This window comes from Monodon monoceros, unplaced genomic scaffold (assembly GCF_005190385.1).
Source record: "Monodon monoceros isolate NGI ecotype Baffin Bay Population unplaced genomic scaffold, NGI_Narwhal_1 Super_Scaffold_21, whole genome shotgun sequence".
Lineage (NCBI taxonomy): Eukaryota > Metazoa > Chordata > Mammalia > Artiodactyla > Monodontidae > Monodon > Monodon monoceros.
In genome coordinates this window covers 172538421-172556581 of record NW_021703778.1, presented here as the reverse complement: position 1 = coordinate 172556581, position 18161 = coordinate 172538421, and the positions used below count along the sequence as shown (strand labels likewise).

The following is an 18161-nucleotide window of genomic DNA, read 5'->3' as shown; positions in this document are numbered from 1 at the left end:
AGCCACAACTACTGAAGCCTGCACACCTAGGGCCCGTGCTCTGCAACAAGAGAAGCCCCTGCAATAAGAAGCCTGCACACCGCAACAAAGAGTAGCCCCCGCTCGCCACAACTAGAGAAAAGCCCGTGCACGGCAACAAAGACCCAATGCAGCCAAAAATAAATTTAAAAAATAAAATGCATCTGTCAGAACCCACCCTGTTACTTAACGCTACAAAGAAAAGCTTTTTAAAAGGAACACATGCATCTCCGTGTGCTTAGTGTACAGAGGCCTGGAGGAGGGAAAAGGGCTCCAAAGGGGCTGAGATGCAGACCAGGAGGGGGGGGTGCAGGCCTCCCTGCAGCTACCCCATCTCCCCCGCTCCCTAATCCCAGCATCGCTGCCACAGGTCACTGGATTCCTAGTCTCAAAGGATGTAGTTTAAGGTTCCAGTCTTAATGAACAGCCTTAACACAGTATTACAATTGAAAGCAGGTTTCGGTGCTGGGGCCGGTGTCCATGAGCAGCAGCCGACCCCGAGTGCGCTGAGCCAGCTCCATACCTGGCCGGGTCCCACCGCTAGGCTTTGGCAGCTCTCGGGCACTAGGGCTGCAGACCGCCTAACAGAATTCGGGGCAAACCTCCAGCAAGTGGTGGAGGTCACCACCCAGGAAAGGAGGCGACCCCAGGGCCGCCCTGCAGGGGGGAGGGGCCTGGCCAAGCTTTGAGGGTCTCAGCGCTCATTAGCCTTGGGGGTTAATCTAGCTCTGCCTCGACCCGTGGGGGCCAGGTCGGCGTGGCTGGCACTGAGAGCTCTGGAGTCTGCCAGACAATTATTTCGTTCCTGCGTGAAAAAACAAATGGAAAAATTATTCTCAACCAGTACCTCACATGACGCCAGCTTCCAGTGGTCTCGGCACTAACAATAACTGCACAACTCACATCAACACACGAGAGTCCTGATGCTGACGTGTGTGTGCAAAACACAAGGAAGGGGAGCAGAAGGACTGCGTCAGCTCCAGACCTTTTAAAAACAAAAGGAGTTTCTTCGATCGTCATCGTCAGGAGTGCATCCTCCCAGCACCCTGCAGCTTTTAAACTAGAGGCCCGATGACAGCATCCTGGGAACAGCCGCCGCCCGCAGCGTGCTGGGGGTGAGCGGAAGGCCAGCACTCCTGCCGGCCCGTCACTGTCACTGTCACTGTCCCTGTGCGTCAAATAGGTTACCGGTGGGACTGAGGTGACTGGGAAAGCTGCCGCATCAACAGGTGTGGTGACCAGGACACCTGGTCCTGGTGGACAGCAGCCAGGTCACAGAAGGGGCCAGAGGCCTGGGCACACCCAACAGTCACACGTGGAAAATAAAAAGGCCATTTGTAATGGAGAACAGGATGCCAACAGTTTTAAGTGCAAAGGTGACCGGTCTGTGTGAGACTTGGACAGGTGACAAAGTGCTAAAGACTGTTTGTCAAAGTGACTACTTAGTGAAGTTTTGAATAGTTTTAAAACACTGAACAGCTTAGCTAGACATTATATTAGTTATAAACTACTAGAAGCTAAAATCATACAAATAATACAAATTAACAACTGGCCAAGTTTTGATATTACTTTATCAGAATATTTAATTTTTAATTGTCAATCAACGTATTTGTAAAGATCATTAATTCGTACACTGAGAATGTTCACAACATTCCCATAATTCAGATGGTTAAGTTCATGCTGACTATGAAAGTGTCATTTATGGTGTCTATGTGTCCTGAATCAGGAACACTAAAATGCCCACAGGCTCTGCTGAAAGGGTAGCAGCGGTGGGGAAAGGCCAGCCAACATGTAAAGGGTGTAAGTGGGGCAGTCCACAGGCTCTGCTCAAAGGGCAGCAGTGGTGAGGAAGGTCCAGCCAACATGTAAAGGGTGTAAGTGGGGCAGGGCTCCTTACTTGGAAATGGTCTGCGGCCGCCGTGCCACTCACGTTAAGGACAGTCAGAGAACTGGCACGCTTCATGCTGCACCCAGGACGGCGGACATGCAAGGACAAACCGTCAGCACATCAGTCAACCAGGAGCAGAGAGCACAGCAAAGCCACCCCTCCAAAGCTTCTGTCACCATGGGGGCCTGGGACCATCCCTAACGGAGAGGAGACCTTTATCTCGCCCAGACTGGGATACCCACTGGGATACACGTACAACCCAGATCTACTCTATTGTACCCAGCAGAAAAAAGCGAAGTTCCTCTGCGTCTTTCTCAGCAAAAAGTTTATCTTCGAGCTCCATAAAGCCAGTGTCGCTGCAGTTTCACTTGTTAAAACCTGGCTCCTATAGGAGCAGAGGGGCTCTGCCAATGCCACCCGCTGACTTCGGCGTGGGAGCCCGAGGAGCCTCCTGAGATGAGTTTCAGGAAGGGATCCTCAACGACTCCCGTAAACCTTGCCCCTAAGTGATCGCGTCAGAGAGAGACCCTCAAGGGACTTCCCTGGTGGCACAGTGGGTAAGGCTCTGCGCTCCCAATGTAGGGGACCCGGGTTCCATCCCTGGTCGGGGAACTAGATCCCACATGCATGCCGCAACTAAGGAGCCCACCGGCCACAACTAAGACCCAGCGCAACCAAATAAATATTAAAAAAAAGAGAGAGAGAGACCCTCAAAGCTCACTATTAAGATCAAATGCATAAATATATTCTGTATTTTGTAGATTTTTCTATATTAAAACTAGGCAAAAATAATTTTTTATTAGTAAAATAAACTCTAAGGCTAGTATTTCTCTGCTCAGAAACCAAAATTTAAAACATATTTCATGGCTTTACATTTACAAAAAACATACTGATTTATATATATATATATATATATATATATATATATATATATTTACTTTTTTCTCCCGTTTAACACCTTTAAAATACTTAATAAAATATCTTACAAATTACCTATAATCTAAACTTACAGACAGTCGTAAAATTACTGTAATTGCTTACTGCCACCACGGATGACCTCAAACAAAGCCACCTTCTCTTTTAAAGCTAAAAGAACCAATATGAAGGGTTATTTTTAAATGTTTGTAATAGGATCAGTAATTCTGAATTTTAACTACTATGAAATCAACAGTGACCACTATTATTTACAAGCTGAGGGCATGGCTGCAAGGGTGAAGCACAGGTGTGAAGGCTGAGCACAACCAGACACAGACACACACACATACACACATACACACACGTGCGCGCGCACCAGCTGCAGGGACCAAAGGTCCACGTGATGGACGCATGGCCGCCAGCACCACAGGCACAGTGCCAGGCAAACAGCAGGCGCTTACTGAGCTCTCACTAAACAAACTACTCTAAAAGCAAAACCTTAATTGGCTCATCCCCAAGTATTACAGAACTCACTCCCCAAACTTCCCACCTAGGACAAGACAAAAACATCCCAATGAACCCCACACAAATGTTGCCAGAGCTCTGGACAGGTTTTCCTCTCTTCAGAACCACTAAAGAACAAAGGACAAAATCAAACCAAATCACCAGTGAATTAGATTCTGCCATATTTAATTATTCTGTTACTTAATTGGCCAGCTACCTTTTCCTAAGAAAGGTACACAAACTTTGTCCTCAAACTTCCTTTTCTTTACAAGGTGAAGTGGAAGAACAAGTTGCCCCATCAGTGACTCTTCGGAATCGCACCCACACTCTCACTGAAGCCCGTGGTGCCCAGACCATCAAGCAGCCCAGTGCTTCCCTGGAGCTGTGCCCACTGCAGGCTGCAGACCCTGCTCCCGGGGCACCCACTTCAGTGATTCTCACAACGTGGCCCACCCAGCAGCGCTGGCGCTACCCGGGAACTTGCTAGAAAGGCAAATTCGCCCTGCCCCCCCCACCCCCCCCCCAGCCCCACTGCATCAGAAACGCAGGGGTGGGCCTTGCGGTCTGTTTTAGGAACCCTCCAGGAGACGCTGAGGCATGCTCCAGTTTGAGAGCCACTGGTCTAGTTAATAAAGATTGCTGCTCCTACCTGGAAAGATTACTTTGTTTCATGCATTTGATGGGATAAACTTTCTAAATTATTTAGTTTTTCAAAAAGTTTAGTAAGATATCAACCCAAATAACATCACATGGGAAAACTGGTAATATATGCAAGTGTGTGGGTCTACTTTTCATCAGGTCAAGCTGGCAAAGTGTTCTTAGCGCCGTGAACATCCGTACTGGGGAGCGTCCACACACGCGGCGTCACGGGAAAGACAGAAAGACGTGAAGAAGGAGAAACTGTGAGCTCTGCCGCGTCCAGGACTCGGTGCCAGAGTTGGACGCTGCCCTAACGAGCTCCGAGACATCCAGAACCCCAGGCCACAGTGCGTCTGCCCTGGCAGAACTGGCCAACGGCCTGCACGGCACAGAGCGCATGACGCGCCCTCACTTGACGCATGAGACACGCCGAAGGGTCAGGACGGGGACTCAGCGGGCCCAGCAATCTGCTCAGCCCCTCCCCACGCTGTGAGAGGCCAGACAGCACCCTATCACTTTAGCTCTGGAAACCAAACAAGGGCACTTTAGGACCCACTTCCCTAAGGCAGCGCGCACATGCCCCCTCCCAGGCAGGGCCGACGCCCCACGCGCCCGCTGAAGCCCCCAGTGGCTTCCAACACCGCAGCTTCTGGCGACTTCACACCGGACGTGGGCGGAGCGCGGGAAACTCCCTCTGCAGATCGCAGGCATTTCTGAGAAGGGGGCAGTGGCAACATATAAACATCCAACTGCTCCTCTTGCCTCCAAAGCCATCGGGAAGCAAGTCCCTCGCCAGCAGAGATGTGGGGGCAGAGCTAAGGGCAAGCCCAGCCCCTCTCCCCACAGGTGCGGGTGAGGCGCGGGGCAGAGAGCCGGGCTGGGCGACCCCAGGGGTCTCGGGAGTCAGGCCCCAACTGATGACAAGAGGAATGAGACGGGACATGCCTTACAGACAGCAAAGCGAACTGTAAAAGCACCTACCTTTATGCTCCCATGCGTTACCCAAAGGAGCTCGGTCTCAGTCCTGACACATTAGGGTTCTTACAGAACTTAAAGTGAAATACTTGAAAACAGTCATACTAAGGTAAGAATCTACCTTTACAAAACAGGTACATTTTAGGGAGGCGGAGTTTCACAAACAGCTGACAGTACAATACAGTGCTTCTGTGAGAAACGCATCCAAAACCAGGAAGCCGTTTACACCAGAAATAACCCAGAAAGCAGGGCAATTTGTTAACACTAACAGAGAAGGACAAAGAACCCTTCCTCTGGCGAACCTCATAAAAAGCAAGGAATATCTTAGAATCAAATTCCTTTGATAACTTAAAAGTTATTGTTCAAAAGACCCTAAAAGACTCATGACTGAAGAGACCCTTTTCTAAACACATGCAAAACCTAAGGTTTTTTAAATCTCCTAAAGAAACTCATTATAACAAAAGTCTTGAAATTGTCATCCTTCTATTTAAACCATTTTTCTTCCTATAGTAACACCTGTATGATGAGATTGAATATAGTCATAGCTGGCGTTTGATTTTAAAAGATTAAAACTAACTTTAAAGGATTTAAGCTAATGCTGGTTTTAAAAATGAATAATGCATACTTAGAGAAAACAAGTTAATATGCTCAATATTTTAATATTAAATTCTTACTTTCCACTGCTAAGGCTTTCTTTGAACATGTAACAAAATCAAAGAATTCCATAAATTTCTTTCAAAGGCTTCAGCTCTTTTAGCCTCTAAGCAGGAAATTTCACAATTTTTTCTCAACCTAACCTGAGCAAAAGTCGGACTGCAGCTACTAACCCTCTGCACTGCTACCATGTGGGAAGCAGGCAGGAACGCAGCTCTGAGGTCTACAGGCGAGAAGGGCGGGCAGGTGGGGGCGGCGATAGTTACCCAGGGTCCTTTGGCTCACTGTCTCGTGAACCTCCTCCCTTCAGCTTCCTAACCAGCTTCTCACTGCTGCGTCTAATTGAAGCCCGGAGTTTGCTAAAGGAACCACTGCGTTTTAAAGATCCAGTGCCATCCTGAAAAAAACGTGAACAAATGTGAAGCGCCACACGGTTCTCCCTCCCAACCCGCAAGAGACAAAGCTAAATGAAAACAAGAATTCACATGGTGGTTGACCTGCCGGTCTGTGACTTGCTGGTAATGTGATTCCTACAGAAATTATCAATTCGCCATGTATGTAAATACACTTTAAATAGAAATCTATCCATTTTAAATTTCATGAAAGATAATCCAATGAATATGAAAACCTCTGAACATGAAAAAGCTCATTCAAACAAAAGTAGTAAAATCCCCAAAGGAAAATTAATTATATTACTGTTTTGAAACAAAAGATACACAGAAAGACTCAAGGAAATTAAGGCAGCTTCTAGGAAGATCACCAAAATCAAACTCCATGTTTAATAAATATGGAAGCATCTGGTCCATGAAACAGTACAGGACCTAAAACATTTAGGTTTGACATAGGCAACTTCCTTTTAACAATTTCATCTACATGCACTAGATATACTGTTTCTTCATTAAGTTTTATAGGACAGTTTTATTAGATGTTGATTATAAATGTAGTGGGAAAATTGAACAATACGTTCATTCTATACAAATAACTAAAAATCCTTAGATGCCTTGTAGGAAGCAAGTGAAAGAGTGCCCAGCTTTCATATAACTGATTCAGACATTAATAAGTGAAACACTTGGCAGCATCTGGATATGAAAATCAAATACACCGAGTGAAAAAAATGTGTATAGAACAACTTTTATTCTCAGAATGAATCATTTAGTAAGATTAACAGTAGCCCCACCACTTCTAGAAGCTACGGCAATGCTGCATTCCATGGAAAGAATGAGAAGGTCTACCAAGCAGACAGACACCAAGACACAGGTCAGTTGGAGTGAGTTTATTAGAAGTTAGAAAGACACAAATACACAAATCACTGAACACTTAAAGATTAGTAGAGAAAAGCAGAATTGCCAAAATTTCACACAAAGACTACACAGCAAATTCTACTTGAGCACGATCCTAAGGGGAGCGCCCAGAGCCCAGGGTGGTCCCACCAGGTCTCCAAACGCGACAGGAGCAGCACATGCCCTACTCTGACAGCCTAGGTAGTGTCACAGTCACCATCATGCCATTGCAGTAACACCTGGGGGATACTACTAACTAACTCTTATCAAAGTGAACAGCTAATTGCTCTTAGTTTTTAAACTCATGTATTACACAGTAAATGGTTTTATTAACACAGTTTATATTACTAAGTACATATCTGGCAAAGCTACATGTATACAGAGATAAGGAACCCCCCAAAAGGACAGCAGCACCAAAGGAATGGCCAGTCACAGAGAGGTGTAGCTCTGACAAGAATCCTAGGGGATTGCTAAACACAGCAGTCAGCACTGGAGAGAGAAGAAAAGCTGGAGGAGATGCCGCCCATCATGCAGGAGACAGTGTGAGTGTCACACAGGGCAGCTAGGCCTGTTAGACAGAAACGGAGAGAGAAAGCCCAGGTGAAACTCATGAGAAAAGAGCCAGTTTCCACGCAACACAGCTTGGCTTACAGTATTTCTAGGTCACAAAGTCTAAGCAGCATTTTTACCGCTTTAGTATTTGGAATTACCTTCTGTCTGCTCCTGTCAGCCCCGTATGAAACAGGTACTGGACCTTATGTTACATTTTACATAATCTAGACTAAAATCACTCCTAATCCTCAATAAAATAAAATTCAACATTTTTAGAGCACGGACTGGCACCGTGCTAGAAATCTCCTTGATACTTACAATAAAAAGGTTTTCAAGTTACTGTACATAAGGAGATTCTGAAACAAAAACCATCGACAGTGACCAAAAGAAAGATTGCTATGCACAGGAAGAGTGCACTCATTAAAGATTTAACTTTATCAGAAATCCTCTTGCATAGAACTAAACTATAAAGTTCTCTCTGAAATCAGAAAGGACTTTCTCTGAAGAACACTAACATTTTAGACATTTCAGAAATGTTAAGAAACACTGACTTTTCAAGTTTATAGCACATTTTAAACATGCAGTTGATAATCCAAAATAAAATTAACTAGAAAAAGGATTTCCGAAGCAGCAACGCATCCTGGGTCCCGGCAGATTGGAAGCCCCAGACCGCGGGGACCTGAGCCCCGCCCGCGCTGACTCACCATGCGACGCTGAGCAAGTCATTTAACCAGCCCGAGCTTCATCTTTCTCATCTTTAAAATGGAAAAATAAAACTTGTTACCAACTCCCCACCAATGCTGGGAGGACAAGAAAACACAAGTTCTTGCTGCTCTTTAGAAATAGAATGCTAAAATGTTAATATAATTCTATAAATGGTACAACTCCTTGTGTTCATTTCAAAATTCAGTGCTACTCTTTAGTAGCACTATTTGTAATATTCCTGTACTAGACACTCCGCAGAATATGGAAGAGTAATTTCAGTCAGATTCCAAGAGCATTTCATACACTCATCCACACACACTCACTCTCCACCACCACCACCCCCCCGCAAGGCAGGCTGGGCTGGGCTGGGCTGGGGGAGCAGCACCTGGAGGGGAAGTGGGGTGCTGGAGCAGGTAGGTCTGCCTGCCCTCCTTGCTCTCACCAGCTGGGAACCTGGCCCCTGAGAACCAGCAGGAAGGACAGCACAAACCCACCCAAACAAGGTGGATTTCTACTCAAAACAGACTAGAGGGTTGGGAGGTTTCACTGTATCCCAACACTTTCAGAAGAGTCTAGATCGTTACACTGCCGTGAAAGAGTATCTGCATCAAAAAACTGGGTTTCTGAACAAAAATTAACAGTATAATGTATTGGTGAAGAATCATATGGCAGTGATTATCATCTATGGATTTCAGGTGATTTGGTGTTTTTAAATTCTTTTTTGGTCTATTCTAGTTGTCTTCCTAGTTTAATTTTTATTTTTAAAAAATAACATTATTTCTAATTAACAGCTACCTCATTACCAGTAATCCTGGGAAAGAGTTTAGTGTATTAAAAGCTTTTAGAAATATTAACATGGGGAGCAGTACGAAAAGGATGGGGACATAGGGGTGGGGCTACTTCAGAAGGACCCCAGTAGAGAACTGGCCCTCTGAAAACAGAAAGGCCAGCGCAGGTTCCGCTCAGAATTTAAGACGTGTGATGTTTCCTGGTGGCCTAGTGGGACCGCTGCAAAGGCAACTCCTTAATTACAGCAGCCCCAAGGCTCCTGCATGGCCCAGTGGGGACCTGGGTCCTGGTGACTGACACATGTGCGTCTCACAGTTAACGTGAAGTCAAGTTTACCCAGAAAGGGTCACTATGCACAGAGCACCTGCATCTTTAGAAGCAGGACCGTAAGAGACTTATCTCGACAGTGACTTTTAGATCTGAACAGTTTACACAAAAATAACATTTGATGAAGTTACATTTTCAAGTACTTCAATTATGATCTCTATGGTACATAGAAAAAGAACAGAATTGTACTTCCCTAAACAAATTATCTACCATGTCAAGAATCTCATCCAGAAACTTCACGTGAATTAGAATATGTCCAGGAGCCTTACGTTTCTTATATCTTAATAGCATACAATTCAGTTCTCTGCTGATCCAGACTTGCAGTATCTGCGGGGAGTAACTATTATATAACCTAGTTTGTCTTGTCTTTGACCACACTGCCCTTTGTGGTCCATGTTATTTCTGAATGTTGAGAAGGCCTGCGCCTAGTGTCTTGTGAAAATGTTTGTGAAAACCCAAGTGAGGGTTGTGTGCATCTTCCCAACAGAGCAGCTCAGCACTTTCCCTACAGCAGTGGTTTCCAAACTTTATAAGGAGCGCTGAAATCCTTTTTTAAAAAATTAAAATCTAATGTAGAACCCCAATATAAAATAAAACCTAAACAGCATTTTCTCATTATAAACGGGTAACAAGTTCTTATGATTAAAGTAAACAAGTAAGAACAATGAGGCTGCCTTAGAGAACCTGTGATCTGAACGTGAAGTTACAGACAGGTCCAGCCTCAGCGCCCACCTCAACTCCCAATTTATTTTTATCTTTTATCTTGACTGCATAACAGAGAAAATCTTGATGCACACAGGAAAGTGGCTGCAAATAGCAACAATGCTTAATCTGCTTGCCCTGTAATCCCAGGGAAATCTGCAGTCATGCAGAGACAGCATTAAACATTTTATCCTCACACCTGGACAGAGATAATGTGAGGACAGCAGTGTGTGAGCCTCTAAACCAAGGTGAACTTAAAATAGGCTCCTCTGGTTGCACACAATTATACCTCAACAAAGCTGAATCTAAAGAGCACCTAAGGGTAGACGAATGGATAAAGAAGACGTGGCACATACATACAATGGAATATTACTCAGCCAGAAAAAGAAACGAAATTGAGCTATTTGTAGTGAGGTGGATGGACCCAGAGTCTGCCATACAGACTGAAGTAAGTCAGAAAGAGAAAAAACAAATACCATATGCTAACACATATATATGGAATCTGAAAAAAAATGGTTCTAATGAACGTAGGGGCAGGACAGGAGTAAAGACGCAGGCACAGAGAATGGACTTGAGGACATGGGGAGGGAGAAGGGTAAGCTGAGATGAAGTGAGAGAGTGGCATGGACTTATATACACTACCAAATGTAAAATAGATAGCTAGTGGGAAGCAGCTGCATAGCACAGGGAGATCAGCTCGATGCTTTGTGACCACCTAGAGGGGTGGGATAGGGAGGAGATACGGGATACGTGTATATGTATAGCTGACTCACTTTGTTATACGGCAAAAACTAACACAACATTGTAAAGCAATTATACTCCAAAAGAGATGTTAAAAAAACCAAACACCACCTAAGGGTGCATACTGCCCTTCCTGACTCTTTTATAAATGCATGCTTTGAAAATAAAACTAGAGTCAAGTGTTGGAAGAGCAGCACTAACTTCTCAGAGCCTCAGAGCTCCCAAAGGAAACCAGTCTGAGAGCCAAGGCCTCCCGTTTGGGGGCAGTGCTGGTCTGAGCGGTGGCCTCAGGCGCCAGCTCTCGACTGTCCCTCCCTGGTTAACCCAAGCAGTTCTCTATTTACTCACTGCTTCACATAAGCCCCATCTGAAGGGAGGGTTCCTTCTGCTGCTCAAAGTGAGTTTAGGAACCGCTGCACTGGATGACCTGCAATCTAGATTCTTTCAGTCAACTGGATCCAGCCCAGGCGAAGCGCCCTGGAGTGGATTCTGTCAAAGATGCAGAGTCGCTAGTGTCTAAAAGTCAAGTTAAAAGGTATCCAGCACCCAGCATGTGCGTGTGTGTCCTGAGTGACAGCATGTCCACAGTGAGAGAGGAAATGTGAGGTGAAGGGCAGAGAGCAGGAATGGGGGGGGGTCCCCACCTCTGCCCACCGCACCGTGACGCCCGCCCGCCCCTCCACAGAGGAACGAAAGCAGCTCTCCCTCACCCCCAAGTCTCAGTCTTGAAGACAGTAATAGAACTCTGAGATGGCAATAATTTTATTTTCACGTGATTTCATAGAAAGATTGACCTAGAAATACTGTCTCAAGAGAAAGCTCCTCCAGAACTTCATTCTAAAGGATCAAACCCTGCCCCCTGGCTCCTGAAGACCAGCGAAAGGAGGGGCCCTCTACACAAAGCACGCAGACAACAGCCACCACGGGGTGAGTACAGTACACAGTGCGGGCTGGACGCGGACACGAGTAGGGCAGCGCCGCCCTCACTTCACTCTGGGCGGCTGCCCGACGGTGAGTGGTCAAAGCAGATGCTGGCTGGTTGTCTTGGCGCAGGGAGACCAAAGCAAGGGAGCTGCCAGGCAAAGACAGTCGAAAGAGATGCTCTCCCTTAAAGCTTGGCCAACAACATTCTGTATCAAATGTCAACTAGAGTGCTGACCCTTACCAAATTGCTACAGCTTCAAAAAGATAGACTATAAGAAAGCCCCAAACGACCATTTGGAAAAACATGTGCACAATTACCACTAATCAAATTGCATTACGTGACTTCAAAAAAATCAACACTGCAACTGAATGCATTAAACCTAATCCTGCATTCAACCCTCCCCCGTAAAAGCAGAATTCCAAAGACACCAGCTCAATGTACAAAAAAATTACCCACGTGTTACAAAAATTCACTAGAAAGAAAATGTCCAAAAGGCAATACTGGAGAAACAGCAGTGGTAAGAATTTCCACAGAGGCAGAGGCAGAGCCTGGCCACAGAGGTGAGATGTTTCTAATAGAGGCACATGCTCGGGACGCAAAAGCCTCCGGCAGGTAACCATGGAAAGCAGTGAGCCGCTGGGCCCTCCGTGGGCTGAGCTGGGACGTGAAGAGCAGCCACCCTAACATTCTCACTCCTGACCTGTTCTCTTCTACAGAAGAGTTCTGTCTGAATCACCCTTTTCCTTGGAAGTATTTAAATTAATTCTAACAAAATCTACAGCAGCCTCGTCAGTGAAATTAGGAGCACTGAAGTTAGCAATGAAAATGGGTAAGTTAAAAAAGCAAGTTAGTTATCTGCCACACTAATCCTAATATTAAAATAAAACCAAATTATGGATTACGCTTTAAAAACCAGGACACTCAATCAGCATTGAAGTGCTCAAGGTTAAGCCAAACAGCTTTCATGGATTCCTAAAAAGAAGAAAATTGCTACTTCAAACAAATAACAGACTTCAGTGTTAGCAGAAGAACTTACAAAAAGCTTAATTCGTACTTAATTTGAGAAAAGTAGGCTGTCTAGCAGTTAAGCCAGGAGATGCCAAAAAGCACTCCCGGTGGGAGACGGCCCAGGCTGCTGCCCGGGGCCTCGCAGCACGGGCTGAGCACGCGCTGTGTACTGTACTTACCCCGTTCCACTCTACGCTCATACTCACTTCCTCCCCTCCGTCAGGGCCGCTCTCGTACTTGACCACATCCACGCTGAGGCTCTCGCGGCTTCTCCGCTTCTCCATGTTCTCAGGGTCATTCAGCACTTCAGCTACTCTCTGTTTGTGAGCATTGTCAAGACCCTGCGAGCCAGGCAGGGGGAAAAGGGTGTGATCCATCAGCACTTAAGTTCTATTGGGAATTTCTAAGATAACTAAATGTGTATTAGGGGAAAAAAAGTTCTTAAACATTGGAGGGAAAAATCAGAACAGTGATTCTCACGAATGTACACTTAACACTTGTGCATTTCACCGTATGTAAATTTTACCTCAAATGTTAAAAAATTATAAACAAATACTGAGCTCCAGGTTATGATGTGCACGCTGAAGTATTTAAAAGGAAGTGTACTGAGGTATGCAACTTTGAAAGGCATCGGAGAAAAAAAAAGGACTGAAGGATGGATAGATGGGAGACATGCTCGTGACTGAATCTAGGAGGCGGTACACGGGTATAAAATCCTCTCAACTTTACTCTATGTTTGGAAGTTTCATGGTGAGATGCTGGGAAACTGCCCAGTTTTTGACACTTTAACATTAAGTGCCTGGTGTTCCATGCCTCCAAAATAAGTACATGGTTGAAAACTCACGGATTACTTTGTTCTCAGTATAACATTTTTAAAAATTAGCCACTAGGGCTTCCCTGGTGGCGCAGTGGTTGAGAGTCCGCCTGCCGATGCAGGGGACACGGGTTCGTGCCCCGGTCCGGGAAGATCCCACATGCCGCGGAGCGGCTGGGCCCATGAGCCATGGCCGCTGAGCCTGTGCGTCCAGAGCCTGTGCTCCGCAATGGGAGAGGCCACAACAGTGAGAGGCCCGCGTACCACAAAAAAAAAAAATTAGCCACTTATTTAACAAAAGGCATTTTAACAGCAAACTTTCCTACTCCACAGAGCGATGAGCAGCGGCAAGCACTCGCCTACTTTCTCAACAATCACCCCACGCACATCTGAGTGAAAACATAACTGGATTAACACCCAGCAGCAAACGTTGTCCATGTGCATTTCAGCACCATCTGATGACCAGGTGCAGCATGTCTTATGTCCTAAATGGAATCTCAACCTGAACAGCTCATGCAAATACTGCCCCTTCGCTGACCCTGAGGGTTTCCTCCTCAGGGGGCACAGTACCCAAACAGACCATGCGCTGCGGTGACCTCCAGTGAAGCGGACCGTGGCCCTCCCAGGCGCAGCAGGGGCTGTGCTCAGCAAACCACCGGCGACACCCCTTTCTCTAAACATCTCTGCAGCTCGTGACTCTAGACCCCACTGGCTGCATGAACGCCGCCTGGCACTGGTCTACAGCAAGGCCTGGTGATGCAGGGGCACCACGGACCGCCGGCCGAGTCAGAACCCCACGCCGCCTACACCCAGGGCACCCTCCCCTGAACAGTAGCCCCTCAGAGCCAAAAGACCTGGGAAGGACGACAGGACTCAAGAAAGGGGCTCCTGCAGGGCACAAGCTAGGAGAGCACCACTGACAACACCTATGCTGGGCCTTCTCTAATCCCTCTGCACAGAATCTCTGGAAGGAAAAAATTCTAAGGTACCTATGGGTAACTTTAATCCCAGCCAAAAGGTGGCTTTAAACCAACAACTGCATAATAGGCTACACACACACCATTCAGGGGAAAAAGCCACACCTGTCCCTCCAGCACTAAAAATAGAAAACAAAACCTGCCATCTTTATATGCATATACATACACAGTAATACATTAACTCCTTACTCTAAAACTGGTAATTAAGGGGCAAGAACTAAGCCTTTTTCCTGTATGTTCTTTACAACTGTATTTCAGCATAACTAAAATACCTCAGTTGATGAAGCAAAGTGCTTCAGCAGTCCTTCTTATTGCCAAATAGTATTCCATCGCATGGATATACCACCTCGTGTATCCATCCATCCACCGACGAACCTGGGTCTGTGTGTTCGTTCAGCCTACTGAGAGTAACGCTGCCACGAACGTATATGCACAGGAGCAGTCAACCCTCATCACTTACGGAGGCCATATATGCTAATTCACCTACTGACCAAAACGTATTTGTAATCCTAAAATCAACACTCGCAGTGCTTTCATGGTCATTCACAGACACACGAAGTGGAGAAAACTTCGAGTCACCTGACACGCACATCCTCAGCTAAGATCGAACAAGGTGACACTCTGCTTTCTTGTTTCACCTTATAATGTAAAGAAGCATCCTCCCTCCCTGAGTCTAAATCATCTGGTGCCATGTTTTCCGCATTTCGGTCAGTGATTTCACTGTTTAAAACGGTGAAAAAGTGTCCTCTGGTGTTCCTAAGTGCAAGAAGGCTGGGGTGTGCCTTATGGGGAGAGATGAGCTCTCTTCAGGCACAAGTTACAGTGCTGCTGGCCATGAACTCGATGCTAATGAATCAACAACATATACTAAATAAGGTGTCTTTAAACAGAAACACACCTAGAACAAGGTTATGTATTGATCGGTTGAAGTAAATGCGACCAGAGGCTCCCAGGAACATAACTCTGTATCTCCCTAGAAACAATGGTTCAGTATTTGCTAATTCAGTGTTCAAAGCAACTTTATAGAACATAAGTACCATGAATAACGAGAACCGGCTGTATTTCTTTTGAGTACCTGTGTTCCATTCTCTCCAGTGTATACCTAGGAGTGGACTTGCAGGGTCAGATAGGAACTCTATGCTTCTCTTTTGGATGAACCTCCAAGCTGTTCTCTACAGAAGCTGCACCATTCTGCGTCCCCACCAGCAGCGCACAAGGGTTCCAGTCTCTACACCTCCTCCTCGACACTTACTATTTCTGTTTTGGTTTTGAATTCTAGCCATCCCAGTGGGTGTGTGGTGGTGCCTCACTGTGGTTTTCATTTGCATTCCCCTGATGACTCATGACGTTGAGCATCCTTCCATGTTCTTGTTGGCAGTTGTGTAGCATCTTCAGAGAAATGTCTATTCAGGTCCTGTGCTCGTTTTTTAATTAGGTGGTCCTTTTGTCTTTATACATTCTGGACACTAGACCTCCTCAGAGATGTGATTTGCAAATATGTCCACCCATTCCGTGAGTCTTTTCATTTTCTTGATAGTGTCCTTGAACGCACAAATGTTTCTAATTTTGGTGAATCTGACTTTTGCTTTTGTTGCTCGTGCTTTTGGTGTCATTTACCATATATTTACATTATATTGTCGCTTGAACAATATAAGTTTATTTGTACAAACTAGAACAGTAAACGTTTTCTATTTCTAAATCAAGGTTTCAGTAGTCTCGTAAAAGAGAATCATTAAACTCAAAGTTAAAAACGGAAGACTAGGGCTTCCCTGGTGGCGCAGTGGTTGAGAGTCCGCCTGCCGATGCACGGGACACGGGTTCGTGCCCCGGTCTGGGAAGATCCCAAATGCCACGGAGCGGCTGGCCCTGTGAGCCATGACCGCTGAGCCTGCGCATCTGGAGCCTGTGCTCCGCAACGGGAAAGGCCACAACAGTGAGAGGCCCGCGTACAATCAATCAATCAATAAATAAATACGGAAGGCTAAGTTAAAAACAGAAGGTTTTTGACTGACCTGTTTACGTGACCTCATGGCTGCTTCTTCCAATGTTTCTGCAGCTTCAAATTTGCCTTGACGTCTGTAAAGTGCCCCAAGGTTTTTTAAAGTAGTTGTAACAGTTGGACTGTAAGAAAGCATATGATATACAAAACTATAAGTTTTAGAGCAACCACTATCAACAGCACATAATCTAAAGGACAAACAGACTTATGTTTGGCTACAATTATTTAAATTTCTATGGTACTTTTTTTTAACTGTAAAACTCTAAAAGGCTCTTCTATGTCAAGCATCCCCTGCCTACTGCACTGAGCCCTGTGGCTGATGGGACATGCCCCTGTATTCTTTCCAGTCTGTGGCTGCTCCCACAGACCACCGGGCAGTCTCAACAAAAATGTCTATTCTGGGTCTGTCCAGTGACCATCAGGCTTCTCCCCCCTCGGGGGCAGAGCTGACTGTGCCAGGTAGTAAAGAGGACACATGTTTTAATGCTGCTATCTACCTTCTCCCCTCCCTCTACAAGTAGAGGGGAAGCAAAGTGAATCCAAAACTCATCACCAATGAGATCTGAGTCACAGAATGACGGCTGTGTGTGCGAAAGGATGAACAAACAGTGTGGACACAGACAGTGCTTCTGCACTCCCCACAGAGCACTCTTACTAAGAAACGAGAAATAAGTCTAGTTCATTTTAGTATAGATATACTTCAAGAGATTCTTTTCTTACTGATGATAGGGGCTTTAGAAATAAAGAAGCTATACTCCATGTCTTTGAGACAATTTACAGAGTATTGGGAGAAACAAAGCACATGCAATTCAGAAGTTATGCTAAGTGCTATGGGGAACCCAAAGAAGGAGTACTTGTTCCAAACTAGGGGTTCAGAGAGTTTTTCTGAAATAGAAGACTGGTAAACTAAGTCTTAAAGGGTGAGCAAAAGTTAAAATAGGAAAAAGACTGCAGGAAAGGTGTTGCAGTCAGAAGAGGAAACGGGCATCTGCACAGGCTCATGGGCTGCTGGTGAAGGAGCTCACACAACCCTCCGCAGACACGGAGGCCCTGAGGGCTGAGGGAGAGACTGGGGTGTGCACCTGGACACACCTGCAAAGTGCTGGCTTTTGCACGTCTGCTGGCCTGTTTCCCGTGAGTTTGCTCTATGGCCACCTTAAATGTTGTGTCTCTATATTTAGTCATCTCTTCTCCTGCGATTTGGTACTTAGCCTTAGACACAGCATTAATGGACAGAACCAATATGTTACCCACGTGACCCATATTACGGTGGGTTTTGTGTACAAGAATTACCTCATTTACGAAGTTATGGAGTTTGTATTGGAATTTGTGGAAAATCAGGGACTGTGCAACCACACCACTTTAAGCAACTTACACACTCGGTCATTTACAAGCTACCTTTGAAGCATTAGCACCTTCCACAGCTGTGTCTTTGTTTTTCAGTTAAGCAGACGTACCTGTCAACTTTGCAGGCTTTGTACCAGCCACCATACTCTCCAAAAGAAGTCCCATCCTTTTGCTTTCCCTAAATTATAGCAAATAATTTCAAGTGAATAATTATCTTAAGCAATATATTCAATTTAGAATCTCTCGAAATAGTATATCCTTACTTTGCATTCTTCTCTTTCCTCAGCATGCATCCAAATGGGTTTATTTTCATCTAGGGAAGAAAAAATAACATACTATAAACTGAAGCATAACAGAGCCCACAAAGTGGAATTTGTCAAGTTTCAGCAACTGCAAGGTTTC

The 18161-nt window shown here is 45.5% G+C and overlaps 1 protein-coding gene across 13 annotated transcripts in view; it reads right to left on the bottom strand.

Annotated features, from left to right (window-relative positions):
- The window catches only part of KLC1 (kinesin light chain 1), a 58560-nt gene that overhangs the window by 5804 nt on the left and 34595 nt on the right, over window positions 1–18161 (bottom strand). For 2 of the 13 annotated variants that reach the window (XM_029238492.1, XM_029238494.1), the window contains exons 10-14: window positions 18023–18072; window positions 17870–17937; window positions 16426–16534; window positions 12802–12963; window positions 5860–5990 (exon numbers count right to left, since the gene is read on the bottom strand). In XM_029238492.1, coding sequence (XP_029094325.1) covers window positions 5860–5990; window positions 12802–12963; window positions 16426–16534; window positions 17870–17937; window positions 18023–18072 — 520 coding nt within the window. Of the gene's footprint in view, window positions 1–24; window positions 1983–5859; window positions 5991–6845; window positions 7442–8129; window positions 8181–12801; window positions 12964–16425; window positions 16535–17869; window positions 17938–18022; window positions 18073–18161 lie in introns of those variants that run through there. The other 11 variants (XM_029238498.1, XM_029238497.1, XM_029238490.1 and 8 more) reach the window with 10 other exon arrangements.